The 21,006-nt window shown below is 36.9% G+C and overlaps 5 protein-coding genes across 5 annotated transcripts; all 5 read left to right on the top strand.

The window, feature by feature from the left end:
- The first annotated feature begins 2,572 nt into the window (after positions 1-2,572).
- On the top strand, positions 2,573-8,834 carry GC6 (golgin Putative 6). The gene is made up of 19 exons (XM_089621041.1): positions 2,573-2,923; positions 3,115-3,167; positions 3,445-3,572; positions 3,663-3,715; positions 3,851-3,997; positions 4,111-4,184; positions 4,287-4,356; positions 4,535-4,588; positions 4,677-4,772; positions 4,963-5,013; positions 5,107-5,193; positions 5,302-5,415; positions 5,496-5,567; positions 5,952-6,134; positions 6,246-6,349; positions 6,488-6,536; positions 6,624-6,689; positions 6,800-7,567; positions 8,084-8,834. Exons 1-19 carry the CDS (start codon positions 2,900-2,902, stop codon positions 8,630-8,632), a joined length of 2,742 nt encoding a protein of 913 aa, XP_089477167.1. The 5' UTR covers positions 2,573-2,899; the 3' UTR covers positions 8,633-8,834.
- A 542-nt stretch (positions 8,835-9,376) lies between these two features.
- Positions 9,377-11,810, top strand: LOC149406216 (uncharacterized). Its single transcript, XM_089610668.1, has 6 exons — positions 9,377-9,385; positions 9,629-9,730; positions 9,867-10,601; positions 10,965-10,993; positions 11,205-11,332; positions 11,728-11,810. Exons 1-6 carry the CDS (start codon positions 9,377-9,379, stop codon positions 11,793-11,795), a joined length of 1,071 nt encoding a protein of 356 aa, XP_089466794.1. The 3' UTR covers positions 11,796-11,810.
- A 72-nt stretch (positions 11,811-11,882) lies between these two features.
- LOC149406217 (golgin candidate 6-like) lies at positions 11,883-14,914 on the top strand. Its single transcript, XM_089621256.1, has 11 exons — positions 11,883-12,024; positions 12,143-12,216; positions 12,305-12,374; positions 12,543-12,593; positions 12,712-12,798; positions 13,280-13,330; positions 13,421-13,507; positions 13,625-13,741; positions 14,040-14,111; positions 14,521-14,703; positions 14,812-14,914. The coding sequence occupies exons 1-11, from the start codon at positions 11,965-11,967 to the stop codon at positions 14,887-14,889; spliced, it is 930 nt and encodes a 309-aa protein (XP_089477382.1). The 5' UTR covers positions 11,883-11,964; the 3' UTR covers positions 14,890-14,914.
- A 5-nt stretch (positions 14,915-14,919) lies between these two features.
- LOC149406218 (golgin candidate 6-like) lies at positions 14,920-17,360 on the top strand. The gene is made up of 4 exons (XM_089621148.1): positions 14,920-15,024; positions 15,100-15,165; positions 15,688-16,308; positions 16,784-17,360. The coding sequence occupies exons 1-4, from the start codon at positions 14,977-14,979 to the stop codon at positions 17,180-17,182; spliced, it is 1,134 nt and encodes a 377-aa protein (XP_089477274.1). The 5' UTR covers positions 14,920-14,976; the 3' UTR covers positions 17,183-17,360.
- A 1,253-nt stretch (positions 17,361-18,613) lies between these two features.
- Positions 18,614-20,972, top strand: LOC149406219 (GHMP kinase family protein). The gene is made up of 6 exons (XM_089621352.1): positions 18,614-19,034; positions 19,186-19,335; positions 19,457-19,645; positions 20,089-20,205; positions 20,312-20,472; positions 20,577-20,972. The coding sequence occupies exons 1-6, from the start codon at positions 18,825-18,827 to the stop codon at positions 20,818-20,820; spliced, it is 1,071 nt and encodes a 356-aa protein (XP_089477478.1). The 5' UTR covers positions 18,614-18,824; the 3' UTR covers positions 20,821-20,972.
- The last annotated feature ends 34 nt before the right edge of the window (positions 20,973-21,006 follow it).

Genomic DNA, 21,006 nt, shown 5'->3' on the forward strand with positions numbered 1-21,006 from the left:
AGTTATACGTTTGTTAGATTTTTTAATGATTACAATATACATTGTTTATTTACATGTATATATCTACACAATTATATTTGTATGTACGGTTGAACTATTTTGCATGTTGATTTCTGCACATATAGGTATGTTTGATTTTGCATATTGAAGCGCTAGGTTTTAGTCGATCGATGGTTTCACCAAGAGTTTGATAATTTGGCTTGGAAGTTATCCGCAAACGTTGATTGCTTCAAATGAACATATTCTGATAATATAGTGAAATATGGAAATTACTATGCATGGCCACATACGTGAAATATGTAGGGATGCACTATATATTATTAACCATGATATAGACAATGTTACTTAAAAAACAAAAACCAAAAGAACAACAACAATGGTAGACGATATAACCTTCGGGGCCATTTGAGGTAGTAATGAATTATTGATTATTATTTCACAAAACATAAAGGGAACTTCTCAAAAATACAATATACACAAGATGGAAAAAAAAGTTCGGTTATATATACATATGTAAATACTTTATTAATACGTTTGAGGACAAGTGACGTGAATGGACTTGGTCATGTGTCTTATCTCAGAAGACTTTAAGCCACTTTTCTAAGTTTTGAGAGGCTCAATGAAGATTGGGGAAAAAACTCGAATAATCGAGAGTTTCAGCAGACCTTCGAATCGTGACGAAAGGTGAGAGATCTGCTCTTTTAGAAGTCAAGAGAAAGAGAGAACACTTTGCAGGCGTTGACCCTAAAGATCCTCAAACATTTGTTTCTTATGAGGGATTTGAGGGGGATGCGTCTTGAGAGGGCCCTAACACTTTTCTAGGGTTCGAGAGCTAAAAAAAAATTGGGGTAAGAACTCAAATGACCGAGAGTTCCGGAAAACCTTCGAATTATATGACAAAGGGGGAGGAATATGGTGGAATATTCCTTAGTTTTCATAAGTTCTTTGACACTTTTAGAGAGAGAATATAATTTGGCTTAATTTGTTGTCATTGTTTGTGAGAGAAAGTGTTTGAGAGAGTGTTAATATTTCTTATACCATTTTAGAGAGAATTGATGTAGATTATTCATCTTTTGTGCTTTGAGGTGAGGTAGATCGAAGGTTTTCTCTTCCTTTTTTTTTCTCTCTTTTGTGTGATATTGTGTGAGTTTAGTGCTTTGATTCTCTTTGTTTTTGGTCTCAAGTAGTGTGTTTGAGAGAGAGAATTTAAGCGAGTGGAATGTTTTAGATAATTATTTCTAGCTGGAGAGAACTTGTGAAATAATTTTGGCAAGTTTGCCTTGGCAAGAGAAAAGCTCGAGAGAAATGGTGAAGAAAAGGGTGTATTTATAGAGTTTGGAATTGTGTATGTGGATTTTGGGCTATTTTGTGGGGTTTGGTCGGATTTGGCTTTAAAAAACTTGGTTAAATGAGCATTTCGGCGAGCAAATATCACTATGGGCGAATTGTTTTGAAGCCAGGGCGAAGAGATTTTGTGTTTTGGGCTAGAAGCCGATGTGATTTGGCCCAACAGGGCGAGAATTCCCTTCATTTGGGTGGGAAGAGCTTCCAGACGGTAAAGCAAAGTGAAATGGCTTCAATCAGTAGCAACTTTGATACTTTATACCAAAATAAGCTAAACTATGTTTTCGGACACTTCTACTAGTAACTGTAGACATGAAAGTATACATTTGTCATAAACTGCAGACTTATAAGTCTACAAATAACAACAGTTGTTAGATATATATGTCTGCAATTACTAGTAGAAATGTCCAAAAACATAGTTTAGTTTATTTTGATCCAAAATAGTAAAGTTGCTACTAGTTGTGACCATTTGACTTTTGGGCTCGGGTAAAGACATTTGTCGCGAGCCGGTTGATTTGGCAAGAGGGCCTTAGGGAGCGGGCACGTTTGCACGTGACTGGGCGGACGCGTCGGGAAGCGTGTCGCGCGAGTGGCTGGTGCGTGAAGATTGGCAGGGTGGTCTTGGGCCACTGGGAGGTCTTGGAGCAAGCCCGATTTTTGTAGGCTTCGGAAATTTGGGCCTAACACACTTCTAATTGATTTTTTTTTTTAATTCATTGCAACAAATCACGGATGACAAAATTTACACAAAAAGCCTAGACAATATTCTAAAAGTACACTCAGCGCCAAAAGACTACCGCCAGAGGGTCATCGTCACAGCAATCATCTCAGGCAACACCTCCTTAAATAGTGGCTATTATAAGTTTCAAATTGTAAGTACTTATGAGATTATTTTTCTTATGAATAGAACTATACAAAAGTTAAATAGATTTAAAAGCAATAAGCAAATATTTTAAGAAAAAAATATGTAAGCATTGAAGAAAAAAGGCTCTTTATAATTTAAAAAACATTATTTTCGTCCTAAAAGTTTTAGAAACGCTATTCTTGTCATTAGTTATTGAAAATCACTATCACATCCAATGTCCACGAATTTGGAGTTTTATAACATGGCTGAAAGTTGCTTTAGGCCCAATCATATTTAAATTGGGCTCGTTCAGAGCTAAAGCCCAACAACCCTTTTGGTTTCTGTTTTTCATCTCTCTCGTCTCTATCTCTGTTTTTCGTGACTCGGCGTAACACCAGTTACGAGCAAAATACAATAAAATGGAATAGTAATACTAAATTAATATTGCTTTGTGGTCAAACACTGTGATTTCAAACAAAATCCGAGTGATAGAGAAAAACTGGGAAAGGAATCCACAATATCTAAGCTTTTTTCGACTTTGATCTACGAGTTCAGTCATTCTCGATCAGGTTTTTCTCGGACGCAAAATTGAATATCGAAGCAATTTCGAGAATTTCGTCGAAGGAGGGACAAATTCTGCTCGGAATTTAGGGTTTCGGAGTATCGAGTTCGTAGATTGATCTGGATTCAGTTTCAGTGAGTTTCGCAGGCATGGATTTGGTGTCTGGTTACAAGGTGATGTTATTTTTGCTAAAAACTTCAATCTTGATCTTACTCCAGAGGAAAAAGTCAATTAATTGAGTTATGATTATTGCTTGATTGTGACATGATAGTACTGCTAAGTTATGAAGAAGCTTTTATGATCAGATTGGATACGTTTAATAGTAATATGTTTTCGTTCTTATAATTTTATTTTTTAAATGCAGGGCGTCGTTGGTGCGTTTTTTAGCAATGACAACTCTGGTTCGAATGAAGATAGGTAATGCAACTTTACTCTATGAAAGTTCATGAATTTGGGTTTGGATTTTGAAGTAAAAAATTTGGTATATGGTGAAGATGACCATTGTAGGTTCTAATTTGATAAATGTGTTTTCAGTTGACCTACAACGGTTTAAGATTTGATTCTTCGCTTACTCAATTGAACTCAATCGAATAAAATCATGGATTAACATATGTGCATTTTAGAAAGACAAAAAAATGAGCACATATGATTGTGGAGATTGATGTTTTAACACTTATTTGTTTTGTGGTTCTAGCTATATTGAGCGCTTACTTGATCGCGTAAGCAACGGTAAGCTCGCAGAGGACAGAAGGAACGCTCTGGTCGAGCTTCAGTCTGTTGTAGCAGAAAACCGTGCTTCACAATTAGCGTTTGGTGCTATGGGTCAGTGCTTTTCTTTTGTTTACTTGAGAGAATCTTCGGTTTTTCTAAGTTGGGTTTCCGTGTATGTGATATGTTTCAATGGCATTTCAGGCTTCCCTGTGCTAATGAGCATATTTAAGGAAGAGCGCGATGATGTCGAAATGGTTTGTAAATAGTATATTAGTACCTTATCTTGTATTCAATGCCGGTGTTTTTTTGTTTCTGTCGTTATTCGGAGCTTAGCTTAGTTCCATGAGTTTTATTCTTGAAACTTGAAGAAGAAGCTTTTATTTATACAGGTTCGAGGGGCACTTGAGACTATCGTGAGTGCATTGACTCCTATTGAACAAGGTAAAGCACATAAGAATGAGGTTCAACCTGCTTTGATGAACGGTGATTTGCTTTCGAGAGAGGCGGATAGCATTTCGCTTCTTCTTAGTTTGCTGGTGAGAGTTTTGTACCTGAATCGGAATCTTACAGCACAAGTTCCGTGCGTTGTGTTTGCTCTTTTTGTTTTATTTTGTAACTTTGTTGGCTATTGAATGCTTTGATTTGGTAGGCAGAGGATGACTTCTATGTACGATATTATACACTTCAAATATTGACCGCTCTTCTCAACAACTCTCCAAACAGGTATATAATGTAGATTTAAAATATGTGTCTTGAGTTTTGTGTTATTTTTTTAGTCCTCTACTATATCGGGAAGAAAAGCAAAATTTATGAGATCGTCCTCAGGTTACAGGAAGCCATTCTTACTATTCCTCGTGGTATAACTCGGCTGATGGATATGCTTATGGATCGTGAGGTATGATTTCTCAAAGTAATGCGTGTGACATGCTTGTTAATTCTTGGAATTCGATGTTCCACTGTTTAGTTCTTGTTTCTCATTTGAAAATTTGTTGAAATGCCGAAATTGTTACTTTGAAATCATAAGGGTTAGAGATTGAAATGTATTGTGTCGTACAATGGTATTATCCTTCTAGGTTATAAGGAATGAGGCTCTGCTACTTCTTACTTACTTGACTCGTGAAGCCGAGGTAACATCTTTGTTACCACCTCCAAGTTTTTTATATTTGTTACCAAAGTTTAAATATGTATTGTACTAAATGTAACCGAATACGTCAGGAAATTCAAAAAATTGTCGTCTTTGAAGGTGCATTTGAAAAGATTTTCAGTATTATTAACGAAGAAGGAGGTTCAGATGGTGGTGTTGTAGTGCAGGTAATGATGCATTCTGAATCATTTCCAATTATGATTACATTTTAGCTGGTTCGTTTTACTCAGAAAAATAAATACTATTATAACAAGAGGCGGTAATTAAGATTAATAGATAAAGGAGCTGATTTACATTCTGTTTTTGTTTTTTCTGAATCGATTGGTCGTAGTAAAAAATTAGTTTTAATTTTCTCAGGACTGCCTTGAATTGTTAAACAATCTTCTTCGAACAAATGCATCCAATCAGGTATGCGCTTTTATTGCTTTGAACATTAACTCGGATTCCTTGCTGTTTTCTTTGATATATTTTTTTAACCACATTATCGTCCACTTGACTCAGATACTCTTAAGGGAGACAATAGGATTTGATCCCTTATTGTCAATTTTGAAGCTACGAGGAATTAGTTACAGCTTCACCCAACAAAAGGTTAGGTGCTCCCGATTCATTATGAATTGTGTATAATAGAAAAATAGTATCCTGTTGCCCAAAGCTTACTGTAATTTCCTGTGTCATGAACAAACATGATGCCAGTAGACGATCAATCTACTCAGCGGGCTAGAAACCATTAATTTATTAATCAAAGGAGGTTCAGAGACCGATCCCGGTAAAGACTCAAATAGATTGGCAAATAAAACAACCCTTGTCCAGGTTCGTGTGAATCTTATGTTTTATACGAGAAAGCAGTAGAGAAAGTAATAATAGAAATTTAATCCTTCAATTTGTTGCAGAAAAAAATATTGGACCATCTTTTAATGCTGGGCGTTGAAAGCCAGTGGGCACCTGTTACTGTTCGCTGTTTGGTAAGTTGAAGTTTTTTTTTTTTTTTTTTTTTTTTCCCTGGTCCTTCACATCTTAGGCTCTTTGCTTTGTGCAGACATGTGTCTCAGATTCGCTATGGTCTTTTATATACAAACTGCAATTTTCTCGTGCTCACATAAAAACTCGATTTATTCGATAGTTCTCTTAAATTATTCCTTATTTCTCCATGGAATATATTTCACTTCAAGACAGTCATCCTCACATAATCTTTCTGTTTCACCTGTTGTCATGTATGCAAGTATTTTTGAAATATGACTAGAGACTCGCAAGTATCAGCAGTATATTAGTACCTTGCACATTTTCATCTGTCTGAAGTTGGAAAAATAATTCGATTATTCGTAGTTAAACTTTACTCACCTTTTCAGGCATTACGCTGCGTTGGTGATCTTATTTCTGGACACCCTAAAAACCTTGATGCCCTTGCTAGCAAAGTTCTCGGGGAAGGACTTCAAGAACCTGCTTTGAATTCAATTCTTCGAATCATTCTGCGGACTTCCAGCGTAGAAGAGTTTGTTGCAGCTGATTATGTTTTCAAAAGCTTCTGCGAGGTCCGATAATGCATCTATTTCTTTATTTTCCCCTATTGTACTGATGATTATTGTGGCTGATCTGTCTCACTTGGAAATTCATGTGTGTTTTACTTAATTCGTTTGAATCAGAAAAACACTGATGGGCAAGCAATGTTGGCATCCACTTTAATTCCTCAACCATATTCCATGACCCATGCTCCAATTGAGGAGGATGTGAACATGTCATTTGGAAGGTTCTTATTCTTGAACTGAATTTCGGATTAGATCTCGTGTCATTATCCGTTTTCTTATTGTCTTGTTTTAGGGTTGCTTCGGTTTTCTTTACAGCTTAATCCTGTTGATTAATCTTGTGAGACTCTTTTCTGTTTCAGCATGCTACTTCGAGGTCTTACTTTGAGTGAAAATGATGGAGATCTTGAGGTAACTATTCACATACTTTACATGCATGATTTTTATTTTTGGAGGACTAAATTATCTGCTCCATTTGGCTAATACTTTGAATTGCAGACTTGCTGCAGAGCTGCAAGTGTTCTTTCTCACGTACTCAAGGACAATAGCCAGTGCAAGGAAAGGGTAAGCAAATAATTTCATCATCCTTCATATACAAGCTGATCTTAATTTAAAAGAGAACAACACAAGATTCTACTTGTTTCTACCGTTGTAATTTTGTCAATAATTTCCAGGTTTTACGAATCGAACTCGAGGCACCCATGCCAACCTTAGGTGCTTCAGAGCCGCTTATGCACCGGATGGTTAAATACTTGGCTCTTGCCTCATCCATGAAAAACAAAGAGGGAAAGTCAAGCAAATCAGGAAACTTGCACGCTCAGCCAATTCTTCTGAAATTGCTTGTCGTGTGGCTCGCCGATTGCCCTGGCGCAGTAAACTGCTATCTAGATTCACGTCCCCACCTAACTTATCTGCTCGAATTGCTGTCGAACGAGTCCGAATCAGTGTGCACAAGAGGTTTGGCTGCTGTTATTTTGGGCGAATGTGTGGTGTACAACAAATCGGTTGAGGCGGGTAAAGATGCTTTTGCGGTAGTTGATGCCATAAGCCAGAAAGCCGGACTTACCTCGTACTTCCTGAAGTTCGACGAGATGCAAAAGACCCGTCTTTTTGCTTCCGCAAATTCAGCCCAGCCCCGTAAACCACTGTTGAGATCCGCCGCCGCAAGCATGGCAGAGATCGAAGAAACGGACGGAAGTTACTCTTCCGATGAGAAGAATGAAGATCATCCCACTCTGTCTTCGATTTTCGATGCTCTTTTTGTAGCTCTGGTTCAGAGGTTGGAGGGAGATATCAGGGAGAAAGTTGTGGAGGTATATAGTCGTCCTAAGCACAACGTGGCCGTGGTTCCGGCTGAATTGGAACAGAAGAGCGGAGAAGGTGAAACGGAGTATATCAAACGGCTTAAAGACTTTGTGGACAAGCAGTGCACGGAGATACAGGTTCATTTCTCTTCCAAAATCAATCATCTGAAAAGTTTTACATGTGGCTCCGGTTTTTTAAAACCGTGGTCTGGTCTAAACTATCTGGTCCGGTCCGGTTTTTAAAATTGAAACCGCGGTTCAGACCGGACTGGACTGAAATGGTTCCAATATATTATATTCTCTTAACTTTATTTTATAACTTCTGGGCTTTTAGTCTTAATTGTTCGAGTTAAACATATTGGGTTTGAGATGCATATATTAATTATTAGCATATTTATGAGACTCGGGATAATATAACTTTTTAGCTGTTTTTCTAATCAAGTTTGTGAAAAAAAAGGTATATTAAAACGGTCTACAACCGGACCAAACTGGATCTGATCGTATAAAACGGTCTAGGCAGGTTTGGTTGTTCTCTTATTTGATCCGGTCTAATAGCATTTTTTTCCAAATTGTTTAAAATGTTTGGGACCAGACTGAACTGAACTATGGGTACGAACTAGTCGCTGTAATTAAAGGTGTTTCTTATTTTTGAAGGATCTTCTTTCCCGTAATGCAATCTTGGCTGAGGACTTGGCAAAGACCGGCGGGGGCGGTAATTCAGAGCCGAGAACAAGCGGTGGGGCTTCAGAGCGGGTCCAATTAGAGACGCTGAAACGAGATCTCCAACAGACATGTCAGCGTCTGGACTCGGTCAAGGCGGAGAAAGCCAAGGCCGAATCAGAGGCGGCAATGTACCGGAACTTGGCCGGAAAGACCGAAGCGGACCTGAAGAGCCTCTCCGATGCCTACAACAGCCTCGAGCAAGCAAACTACCGGCTGGAGAACGAAATGAAGGCTCTGCGGAGCGGATCCGCCACGTCATCGTCGCCGGACATCGAGGCGATAAGGGCCGAAGCGAGAGAGGAGGCCGAGAAGGAGAGCGAAGCCGAGGTGAACGACTTGCTGGTCTGCCTCGGCCAAGAGCAGAGCAAGGTCGAGAAGCTGAGCGCCAGGCTGGCAGAATTGGGCGAGGACGTCGACAAGTTGCTCGAAGACATCGCGATTCCCGAGGAGAGCGGAGATGAGGAAGAAGATGATGATTAGAGAATATATCCTGTTCGTACCCTATGACTTTCTCTTGATTTTTCAAATTTTTTTTTTTTTTCACCTGGTACATTTCTGGTTGAAAAACTGTACAGTTGTATTGCAGACGTGGGAGTTCTGGATTTAACTTATCATTTGTAGTTGGGTTATTAACTTATGCTATGCTTTCTCTCTCTCTCAATTGACTAACTAGTTACAATCATATGGCCAATAACCAGTTACTATGAAAAATTTAAGAATTCACTATACGCGATTCCTAAGTTCTGTAATACACGTATAATAAGGTTTTTTTTTTTTTTTTTTTTTTTTTTTTTTTAAATATTATCAAGTACGATAAGGTCATTTCAGTTAGAGCCGACTCCAGAGGAGCCTTGTTTGATAATGATTTCTTCGGCGACTTATGTATTAATTTAGTATAAAATTGAAAAAGATCCACTTGCTTCTGTGACCATTATAAAAATGCAAAAGCAGATAGACAATCGACCAAAAGCTCTGTACTCCGATGCAAATTGACATGCATTATTGGTCAAACACCCACAGTTCACATTTACAAAAAATACAAATAAAAAACCGACTACACAAAAACTATCATTACTTATTTTTTTAGCAGGAAACGTTCCTCTATATATCGAGTATTTTTTTTGGAAATTTGATATAGTTTCCAACTTCTGTAAAACATTCTTGAACTGGGTTTCGGAGTTTGTGTTCCCACATCAAGGATTTTCAGTAACTTCTTTCGTAAGCATGGATTTGGTACGTGCTTCCAAGCAGATCATTTTAATATGTCTGAGCCTAGTGTTTTGTAGTTTGTAATTTGCTTCTTCATAGTAGAAGCTTTCTTTTTTTCCTTTTTTCAATTTTATTTTGAGTTTTCTCCTAAAAAAAAAAAAATATGTCTGAGCTTACTTGAGAAGAAAGTCATTCAATCGCGTGATTTCAAGTACTTGATTGGTTGATTATGTCCAAGTCTTTGTTTTTTGGCTTTCAAATTTGCAGGGTATAGGGTCTGCCGAAATGGAACAGATGATCGGCGAAAGTGAAATGGATTACATAAAGCGACTCAGAGAATCTGTGGAAAAGCAATGCACCGAGATACAGGTACGTTGTTTCTACATCTTTTCTTCAAGTTCTTTCCTTTTATTTTTTATTCAATCAAACCCACTTTTCACTCTGCAATAACAGAACTACTGAAGTGGTCAGATTGTCATTTTAATAAAAATAAAAAAAATTGCAGGATCTTATTGCCAGAAATGGCATCATGGCTGAGGCATTGGGAAAGACTAATGGGATCCCAGTAGAATCGCTGAAACGAGGTCTAGAAGAAAAGTCTCAGCTTTTGGAGTTGGCCAACTCAGAGAAAGTGAAACTTGAATCAAAGGCGTCCATGTACCGAGACTTTACATCACAACAAGAATCCGTGTTGAATTCGGCGCTAAAGGTCATTGTCGAGTTTGGCGACGAAGAAGCACCCTCGTCGGACGCGAATATCGGAGCCGAAGTAACCGGCGAAGCCGCCGAGAAGGAGAGTGAAACAGAAGTGAATAGGTTGTTGGTTCGGCTCGGCCAAGAGCAAAGCAAAGTGGAAAGACTGAGTGAAAGGGTTGTGGAATTGGGCGGGGACGTTGAAGAATTACTCAAAGGAATCGGAGACGATTCCGGGCTTTTCGAGGAAGATAAAGCCGAAGAGAATGAAAACAATGATCCCAAGCGTGTTGACGAAGGTGAAGAGCTCGAAGACTTTTCCAAGTATTTTGAAAAGGAGAGGGAAGAGAACGAAGACGATGATGGTGAAAAGATCGAAGACGATGCCGAGGAAGAGAATGAAGACGATGATGCTGAACTTCTCAATGAAGGTGAAAAGAATGATGACGATCCCGGGGTAGAAAACAAAGACGGTGAGGCTGATCTTCTCGATGAAGGTGAAAAGAATGAAGATGATACTGAACTTCTTGAAGAGGAAAGCGAAGAGGTTGGTGAATTGAATTCTGTGACCTTGTGACTTCTGGTTTTGACTATATTGCTTACGCTTTCCTTACCATATCTGTTGTTGAAACGTGCGATGCTCTGTAGCTGTGGATGATGGATCTAATTATACTTCTATGATGGTTTTAAACTTTATAATCATGTTCTTATTCACATTGAGTGTTCTTGGATTGCCAACAATTTTATGCTTTGGAATCTTATTTCTCAACTTTTGAAGTGTTAAATCAGTGAACTTTGATAGCATTAACTATCAGAGTGAAACACCTTATTACGTTTTTGAGCAGCTAATATCAGATAACTTATTTTCCTATATTTTCAATTAATTTAATATTTTCTTTTTTTCTGTCAGGTTGACAACTCTGGCTTAAACGAAGATAGGTAATGTTTCTGAAACATAAGGAAGAAAGCTTAGGTCTTATCAATGATTGAGACCCTACTTCGAATAATAATAAATAAAAGACTATAATAGTATTCTATTTGAACGCGTGCTCTTCAAAATCGATGCATTTTGAAGTTACTATATAGTATATATATACACATTCAAAATATGTAGTGACTGATTAGTTACTTTCTTATCTTATGTCATTAGCTATGTCGAAAGCTTGCTCGGTCGTATAAGCAATGGTGATCAACCAGACGATAGGAAAATAGCTATGGCTGAGCTCGTGAACATCCTTGCATACATTACTGATGCAAGACTAGCATTTGGGGCTGCTGGTAAGTTCTCCTCTCTTGCTTTATCTAGTTTTTTAATCTTAATTTGCACTTGTGACCCGAACTTTACAATTTTGGCTTTGTTTTGGCACACACGGCAGTCTCTGAACTTTGAAAACTATTCATCCGTGGCCCTTTCGCCAAAAAATATTTCAATTTTTGGATGAAATCTAAGCGTACAATCCTCTTGACCTTATTTTTCATGGTAAAATGGTCGGTTGATTCATGTGGTTTTATACTCAAATTCTAAATTTTCCCTCTCCGTATATGCAGCCCATTGATATCCGCAGTGTTCGGAGAGTTCACATACTTGTATTAAACAACATAAATAGACCATTTAAATCATAGAAATAAGATCATGTTTCATGCCTCGTGATATGTTCGATTGGCTTATTCAGGCATTCCTGTTGTGATCAGTGTGTTAAAGGACGAACGCGATGATGTTGAAATGGTTCGATTCTCTTAAGAAATCCCGTTCAAGTTTCTTACATTGCCAGAAAGATTAATTATTTAAATTTTGGTGCTTTTTTATTTTAATATTCATATAGGTCCAAAGTGCACTTCAGGTTCTTAGTAACGCATTGACTCCTATAGACTTTTCGGAATTACAAAAGGAGGAGTTTCAAGACGCTTTGATGTATTCTGACTTATTTTCTAGAGAAGCCGATAACATTTCGCTTCTTATAAGTCTCTTGGTGAGAATTCTAGGAATCTGATAGACTCCTTTTTTATTATAAATTTTATCTTCAGTTGTTCAATAACATCATTTGTTGGTTATTTTTATTTTTTATGATTTTTTTTTTGTGTGTGCAGGAAGTGGATAACTTCCTTGTAAAAATTATTCCTTTTAATATTTTGTCCCAACTTGTCGGAAACTTTCCAAATAGGTATTTGATTCATTGTTATTGGTTTATCTTTCTTCTTTGGTTGCAACAACTTTTTATTGCTAAAATATAATGATTTCTTCTTCTACAGGTTACACGAAGCCGTTCTCAACACTCCCGGTGCAATAACTAAGTTCATGGATATGATATCGGATAGTTTGGTATAAAACTTACTCTGTGAATGAGAGTCATGCTTGCTAATTCTTTCAATCTCTCTTATTTAAACAGTTTTGCATTTCAAGCCTTACTGGTTTGAAAATAGAATATTCAGATTTTTTTCAGTGTTTTTGTTTCAGTTCTTTCTATAATCATTGTGATTTTGCTTCTAGGTTCGGATCACGGCTATGCAATTTCTCACTGTCCTTACCCGTGAAGCGGAGGTAATCAGTTTGGAGATCTCTCATTATTAGCTCCTAATTCTTTCTTGTTGTTATAAAAAGGACAGGAAAAAAACTCTCAAAATTATTTGGCTAATCTGTACATTTATCATGACACAAGGAAATCCAAAAAGTCGTGGTCTCCGAAGGTGCGTTTGAAAAGATTTTTGTTATTATTGAAGAAGAAGCAGATGATTACATGGTTGAGGTAAATAAATTTGATCATCAATTTTGTCTGTAACATATTGTTTGAGAATTGTTTCTTCTATTTGTATTGTTGTTAGTTTCTAGTCATATATTTAAGTAATCAAATTATTCTATACAATTCTGAAACAAAAATATACAAGAAAAAGTTATTTTAGCACAGATCTGAACTATTATACCAGTAACCATTTAATCCATAAACTAATTATTAGATAAGATGGTCCTTGAATTATTTATTTTGTAGAATTTTAGTCTTTTGCTAATTTTTTTTTTCTTTTTTTTACGAAATTCAACACCAAAAAAATTTAAAACATATTTACAGACGTAAGTGAAACATATTCTTCCACCCTAAACATACTAAATAAAGTTGAACAATTGTGTGTTTTTAGAGCAAGATTTTGTTTTAATGTCGATAACGTTGCCGTTTTGGGTATACCAGATTTTTTTATTACAACATTTTTTTTTGTTAATTCTTCTTCTCTCAGATATGCCTTGGGCTATTGAATAGTCTTCTGCATGAAAACACATCGAATAAGGTATGTACCTTTTTCCCCGTTCCATCGACATTAAAAATATTCCTCTCATTGCTCGTCTCTAATGTTATATTAATATATATATTGGCTCAGATGCTGTTGAAACAGACAATAGGATTTGAACCCTTGCTATTGATTTTGAAGCTGCAGAATGTTGCTGACATTTTTACCGAGCAAAAGGTTTGTTTTTCCCGAGCTTTATATTTTGCAATACAAGTGCTGTTTTTTTTATACCGTTGCACAAATCTTACTATAAATTCTTTGTTCATGAAACTATCACCATGTTGAATTGGATAGGCAAGCAATGTTCTCGCCGGGTTAGACACCATAAGGACATTATTAAGTAAAGAAAGTTCAGATGATGATTCCGAGGGAGATCCAAGTAGTCTTGCGATTAAGACGACTCTTTTCCAGGTTTGTTTCGAATCTGGGTTATTTTCTTATTAAAATCAGTGTCTGAAAAGGCCAGAGGTAGCTCCCAACACAAGTTACTAATATTATTGATGAAGTCGGTTATGACTTCGAGAAGTGAACCAATCTCTCCGGTACACTAATCTGCTACTAGCGTAAAATGACTTATTCAAACTAATATATAAAAATAAAAATAGAAATTTACTAATTTACTCTTCCAGCCTTAACAGTGTCACACATGAATCTTTCAATATTGGGAAGAAAATAAAAAATTCCTCGAGTCATTTTGGGATTCATGCAGAATAATTTATTGGACCATCTTCTGATGTTGGGTGTAGAAAGCCAGGGAGCGCCTGTTGAGATTCGCTGTTCGGTAAGATAATTTTTTCCGTCCCTATATTTTTCATTATCATATCTTGATCAATTTTGCATAGGATCAAGGATTATTATTATTTTTTTTTATTTTTATTTTTATTTTTTTGCTGATTTTCGCACGAAAGGCAGTTATTTTGTTTCATTGTGGAAAATCGTCAAAATTCCAGGGAAAATTAGCAACTTCCCGGCAAGTGCCGATCTTTTTGCTTTCTACGGGATTTCATTAGAAACCCAAAAAAAAATTGGAAATCCCGGGAAAATGAAAATCGTCGTTATAGAAATTCAGTAAAATGAAACCATAGACCAGGAAACCGGCATTAGTTTAGGAGTAAATGATTATTTTAGTTTAATGGATTCTGCGAGTTTTCTAAGAAAAAGAAAACAAAATTAACATTTGATCTTCGCAGGCGTTGAAGTGCATCGGCGATCTGATCAGTGGGAATCTCGAAAACTCTAGTTCCCTCGCAAGAAAAGTTATCGGGGAAGAACTGAAAGAACCAGCCTTGAACTGGATTCTCCGAACCATCTTGACGTCATCAAGCACGGAAGAGTTCATCGCTGCTGATTATATATTTAAGAACTTTTGCGAGGTTTACTTCCCTGTATTATACTTAAGAGCTAATCGTAGGGTATATTATCATTTGAAATTTCTTTATCACCGAATTATGTTTAACAACCCAATTGACATGGATGATCAGAAAAACTCCAAAGGGCAGGCAATGTTGGCATCTACATCGAGCGAGGAAATATCAAACAAGTCATTTCCAAGGTTTTGATTACTTGGGAACTGCGATTTTTTTTAGCAGATTCATTTTTCTTTTCTTCTTAGTATTCTCATTAAAATCTATTTTTTCCACTTTAGCATGTTACTACAAGGTTTTGCTTTGACTGAAAGGGAAGGAGAACTCGAGGTAACTAAATGCTTGAAATATTCAGATAATTAAAATACGTATTCTTGATATAGCTAATATACCTTTTAAGTTCAGATTTGCGGTAGAGCTGCGATTGTTCTGTCCCATATACTCAAGGACAATAATCAGTGCAAGGAAAAGGTAAGCAATGGACTATACTCGAGAACATATTTTCATTTATGGTAAAAAGTTATGGCTTGGTGGGTTGTCGTGCGTATTCTTCAAATTGTAGTATCGACCTTGAAAAAAAATAAAAATATAAAAATAAATTAAAAAAAAGGTTAAGATCTTAAGAGTTTTAGTTATTGTAATAATTAGTAGTTCCTGAAGGGGTGAAACTAGAATAAGTAGTACAAACATGAAAATTGCTTGAGAGTGTAGAGCGAGGACGAGCTCTTGAAAGCCTCACTGATCTATGTTTTACTATTTCATTTGATCATATTCTTAACTATTATATCAGGACCTTGGATATTAGAGAATTATAATAATTAGATGAGTAAGGGTTTAATTTTATATAATATTTAGAAGTTGTATAATTCTATAAATAGAAGAGATTATGCATGAAAGTTGTGATAGGAAGAGATATTCCTTAATGTCTGATATATCATATATACCATTACCATTGTATTTCATTTTCGTATCAAATTGGTTTCATTTTTACAGGTGTTAGGATTCAGTCTCGAGGCCTCCACAACAGGCGGTTCTTCCGAGCCGCTAATGCTCGTTATAGTGAAACGATTGGCCATTGCCTCTACATACGCGAATACAACGCCGAGCTCGTACGTAATACCGGCTCTTTTGAAACTGTTGGTTGTGTGGCTCTTCGATTGCCCCGAGGCCGTGAAATGCTTTCTCGATTCTCATCCAAACCTCTCTATACTTCTCGACCTTTTGTCGGACGAGTCCGAATCGGCGCTCACAAAAGGCTTGGCCGCCCTTATTTTGGGAGAAACTGTAGTCTATAATGACGAAGACCCTTTCCCCGTGATCCGTACCATAAGCCGGAAAGTCAAAGTCAAACTCGCCTCTTACTTTCCGAATCTCAATGCAGAGAAAGACAAGGATGACGACCCCGTCGTGTCATCGATCTTCGACGCTCTCTTTGCGACGATGATTAAGAATTTGGAGGCGAATATGATGGGGAAATTTGAAGACTTGTATAGTGATCCGAAGAGTGACGAGGCTTTGGTGCCGGCTGAGTTGGATCGGAAGAGCGACGAATCGGATGCAGATTATCTTGCGCGGCTTAAAGAGTACTCGGAAAAGCAATACACCCAAATTCAGGTTTGATGATCCATCTTTGGAAACTTCATATATACATGTTATTAAATTATATGGTATTTAAATCAAAAGGTTCAAAGCTCGAACCATTATCCATCGAGTGGAATTTGGGTACGATATTTAAAAAAACATTAACCTCTTATAATAGTCTCACTCACCTAAGAAACTTAAAACATATTTCCAACTTACATAACATATTTGTTCTAATAAAAAAAATCGGATTAAATTATATTTTAACTCTGAAAACACAAAGAAAGATGATATAATTTTGGATTTTTATAGTAAATTTTTTATTATATTCATATTTTAAAAACTGTAAATATGTTGGAAGTTGTTTTATGGAAAAAAAAAAAAAAGACTAAAATGCTTCAAAGTCAATAAATTAAGGACCAAAATTTGTTGACAAGTTGGTTTATGGACCAAAATGAGACTTGCATTTTATATGTTTTTTATCTCTAAAAAATAAATAAACTTGCAGGGTCTTTGCACCGGGAAGGAAGCGATGGCTGAGAAGTTAGCAAAGAGCGAGGGGATTCCGATAGAAACACTCGTACGCGATCTTCAGCGAACGACTCAGAAGCTTAAGTTGGTCAGATCGGAGAACGCCAAAGTTCTGGCAGAGGCGTTGATGTACCGAGAAATATCCGACAAACTGGATGTGGAACTTAATAGAGTGAACTCTACTTTCAATGGCCTCAAATTTGAGATAGCCCGCTCGGCGATGCCTGATATTGCGGCCATAAAGGCCAAAGCGTGGGAAAACAGTCTCTCGGTTTGGCTCGGCCACGAGCAGAGCAGAGTGGAGAAACTGAGCGCCAAGCTCGTTGAATTGGGCGAGAATGTCGACGAGTTGCTCCAAGGCATTATTTTTGCTTGAGAAAGAAGAAAGTGAGGGAATGATGAGAGAGTGTTGTGTGCTTTGATCTGATGTGACTTTCTGGGTTCTGTACTGTGAATACATTTACTTTGTTTGGTTTTTTATTTTCTCACTAAAATGGCATTCATGTTCCTGTTCTGAAAGGGGAAAAAGAAAATAGAGGAAATTCCTCAAAAGACCATTAGGTCACTAGCCCAATAATCTACCTTATTTTAAAAAAAATAGAAAAAATTCATTTTATTAAAAAATAGTTTACCAGACCGAAGTAAATTAATTAATTGATTAGGCTAATTAATTTACTTCAAAAAATAGTCTTTCATCTACCAAAGTAAATTAATTGACTTGGTAAGTTAATTAATTTATTTCGGCCTGTTAGACTATTTTGTTATTAAAATAAAACTCGAGATAAATTCTTAAAATGATATAAAGAATTGACTAATTGTAATAAATACTTGTTTATTGATTTTTAAATGATGTTGTCGTTTCGTTTATATTATAAATATTTCATAAATGGTAGGTACCCTGGAAAAAAGCTAAACGAAAATAACATGAGAATAAAATGAAAGGATAATAAGAATATTCATTCTGTTATTATTTTAGAACTTGGTAATGGATTTTTTTACCATACCTGGTAATGATTTAGAAAGCCCTTTGTTGTAATTGACGTTACATTAACTCTGTATTAGTTTTTTGTAATTAGATTAAGAGGGTAGATTTGGAAAATTGCAGATTTATGCCGTTCTCAGAATTCGACCTTTGGATCCGCTTGTAAGTGACTTGGCATGTAAGTCACCGATCCACGGATCTATTTAAAGGGCTTTTGAGAGCTAGGATAGACACACGACATTAAGAAATTTGTATAGTCTAGAAATAATTTGAATGAGAGAGAACTAGAGAGAATTTATATAATTGGTTCTCGAGGAACATTACGGATTGATAATGGATTTTGCTTCCATGGCTGAACGTAGATCAACTAGACCGAACCATAATTTCATCATTCTAACTTGATTAACGTAGTTGCTTGTATTGCAAGAAATTATATTCTTAGTTCGGTTTATCATATTTTTGCAGAAAGCAATTGCCACAACACCCTTTTTGACATTGATTCACCAATTGTCATGATATCAAAAGGACTGATGACAATTTTATTTTTTTATTATTTTTTTTTTTCAAACCGGGAGGTCGGTGCTTGGTACCACGAAGAATGTATTTAAAACAGTGACGTGTGTCAGAGGAATACTATCGTGGGTGACAATGACACGTATTAAAAAATTAACACAATAAATCCAAATATTTATAATTGTTATTGACCTCCCTTGCATGATCTTATCCATCTGACGCTTAGCTGACATTTTTAACAAAATAAAAATATTTATAATGTTATTCCCTCTCGATCATGATTCCATGAATCACGAGCTTATCCATTATTCCATCTCACGCTTAGCTGACATTCTTAAAAATCGAACTGAGTATTATTATTATATGAATATCTCTAAATAAAAAAAAGCATAAATATTTAATACCGGATAAAGTGGGAAGCAAGGAAAACCTACAAATCCAGAGAAATTAATATAATACGGTCGGCTAATCACTACATTTCCGTTTCAATTTTCAATAATCAAATATTTAGAGCGAGATTAAAATGGGTGAATCGTGGTCGCCGGTGATCTCGCACAAAGCTTACGCGAGAGTCGGGTTTCTCGGTAACCCCAGCGACGTTTACTTCGGCCGTACGATCTCCTTCTCCGTCGCCAATTTCTGGGCGTCCGTACGATTACGACCCTCCGACGATCTTGTCATCGAGCCACATCCCCATCACGACCTCGTCAATTTCCGATCACTCGATCACTTGGTACTCTCTCTCTCTCTCTCTCTCTCTCTATATATATATATACATGTTTTGTGATCTTCGTTTCGAAGGAAAATGAAAATTAGGGCAAAAGAAAAGGAAGTTGAGATTCCGATCCTGTTTTTTTTGTTGTTGATTGAATCGGAAAAAAAAGGTTGGTCGATTGGAGAAGGAAGGTTATTATGGCGGCGCGAGGCTTCTGCTGGCGATCTGCAAAGTGTTTCGCAATCACTGCGAAGAAAACGGAATCGCTCTTCCTCGTCGGAACTTCACTCTTTCTTATGACACAAATATCCCTCGCCAGGTCATCTATACATATATATGCATGCATGAATATATATATATATATATATATATATATATATATATATATATATACATAGATGATGGTTCTTCTCTGAGATGTGACTATTTGGGCGATTCAGGCGGGGCTTTCAGGGTCGAGTGCCATAGTGTGCGCTGCGCTGAGCTGTCTGGTTGACTTTTACGGAGTGAGAGAGTTGGTCAAAGTTGAGATAAGGCCTCAGCTCATTCTCAACGCTGAGAGAGAGCTTGGCATTATTGCTGGCCTTCAAGACAGAGTTGCTCAAGTCTACGGAGGCCTTGTATACATGGTATGCTCGTTTTGTATTCAGCTTTTTTTCTCCAATAATTCTGTGATGTGACGTTTAATTACGCACTGTCAAACCTTAATGAACTTGTGTATTATTGACATTTGTATCATCAACTATAAAGTATAGGCATTGATATAATGTATGCGAAACATTAATAATTATAAAGGTGGTGTTGTTGATCATGGTTCTGGGTCCACTGCAAATTCCGAGATAATAGTCTTACTTGGGCGTGTGGATATATTGTGTATGTTTGACTGTCCACTAATTAGATATTTCGTTTCTTTTCAAGTGGGTCTCTAAAGGTACTAGTTCCCTAGTTCTTGTGGGTCAGGCGTGGACATATATAATATATATATATTTGCTTTGTGTGTGGCTTATGTACATGTTCGTGTTTGTAAATTAAGAGTCGAGAGTAATTTGGTTTTGATGGACTTGTTTTTCAGGATTTTAGCAAGGAACATATGGATGAACTGGGTCATGGAATTTACACGCCCATGGACACGAGTCTGGTACCGCAGCTCCATCTCATATACGCAGAGAATCCAAGTGATTCGGGGAAGGTTAGTCTCTGTGTGTGTTTATGTGTTCGGTCCATCTATAAGTCAAAAGACTTCAATCACACTAATAGTGAGTGACTGAATTGATTTTATTTGATTACGTGCGTAGGTACATAGCACTGTAAGACAAAGGTGGCTAAGCGGTGACGAGTTCATAATATCGACGATGAAGGAAGTCGCGAGCGTGGCCGAGGAGGGACGTCCCGCTTTGCTTCACAAAGACCACTCGAAACTCGTTTCCTTGATGAACAAAAATTTTGATCTCCGAAGGTAAAAAATAATAATAATAATAATATACATATAAGGGTTGGGGTTTTTATTTATTATTTTTAAACGTTTTTCTGCGGTACTTAATGGTGTGGTGGGCTGTTCAGGAGCATGTTCGGGGACGATGCTCTCGGTGCTATGAACATAGAAATGGTGGAAGTGGCTCGAAGGGTCGGAGCGGCGTCAAAATTCACAGGCAGCGGAGGAGCTGTCGTGGCTTTCTGTCCCGACGGTCCTTCCCAAGTAAGGCTTTTAGAGGAAGAGTGTCAAAAAGCCGGGTTCAAAATCGAGCCTATTGAGATTGTCCCTTCGTTGCTCAACGAGGTTGATCTCAAAACCCTCGAACAATAAGGATAGAAAAAATCTTGGAAGTTCATACGTTTTTTTTTCTATATAGTTTATTCACTTGTTCTCTCACTTAAGGACATCATGAGTCGACATTTTTTTTTTGTCACGGCACAATAATTGAGTTATTGATAATAATGGCCTGTGTGATGTTTTTACGGTGTAAGTTCAATAATCAACGAGTTAAATTCA

This window comes from Urtica dioica, chromosome 1 (assembly GCF_054948205.1).
Source record: "Urtica dioica subsp. dioica isolate 48M chromosome 1, U.dioica_male_clone48M_v1_H2, whole genome shotgun sequence".
In the NCBI taxonomy this organism is placed as follows: domain Eukaryota; kingdom Viridiplantae; phylum Streptophyta; class Magnoliopsida; order Rosales; family Urticaceae; genus Urtica; species Urtica dioica.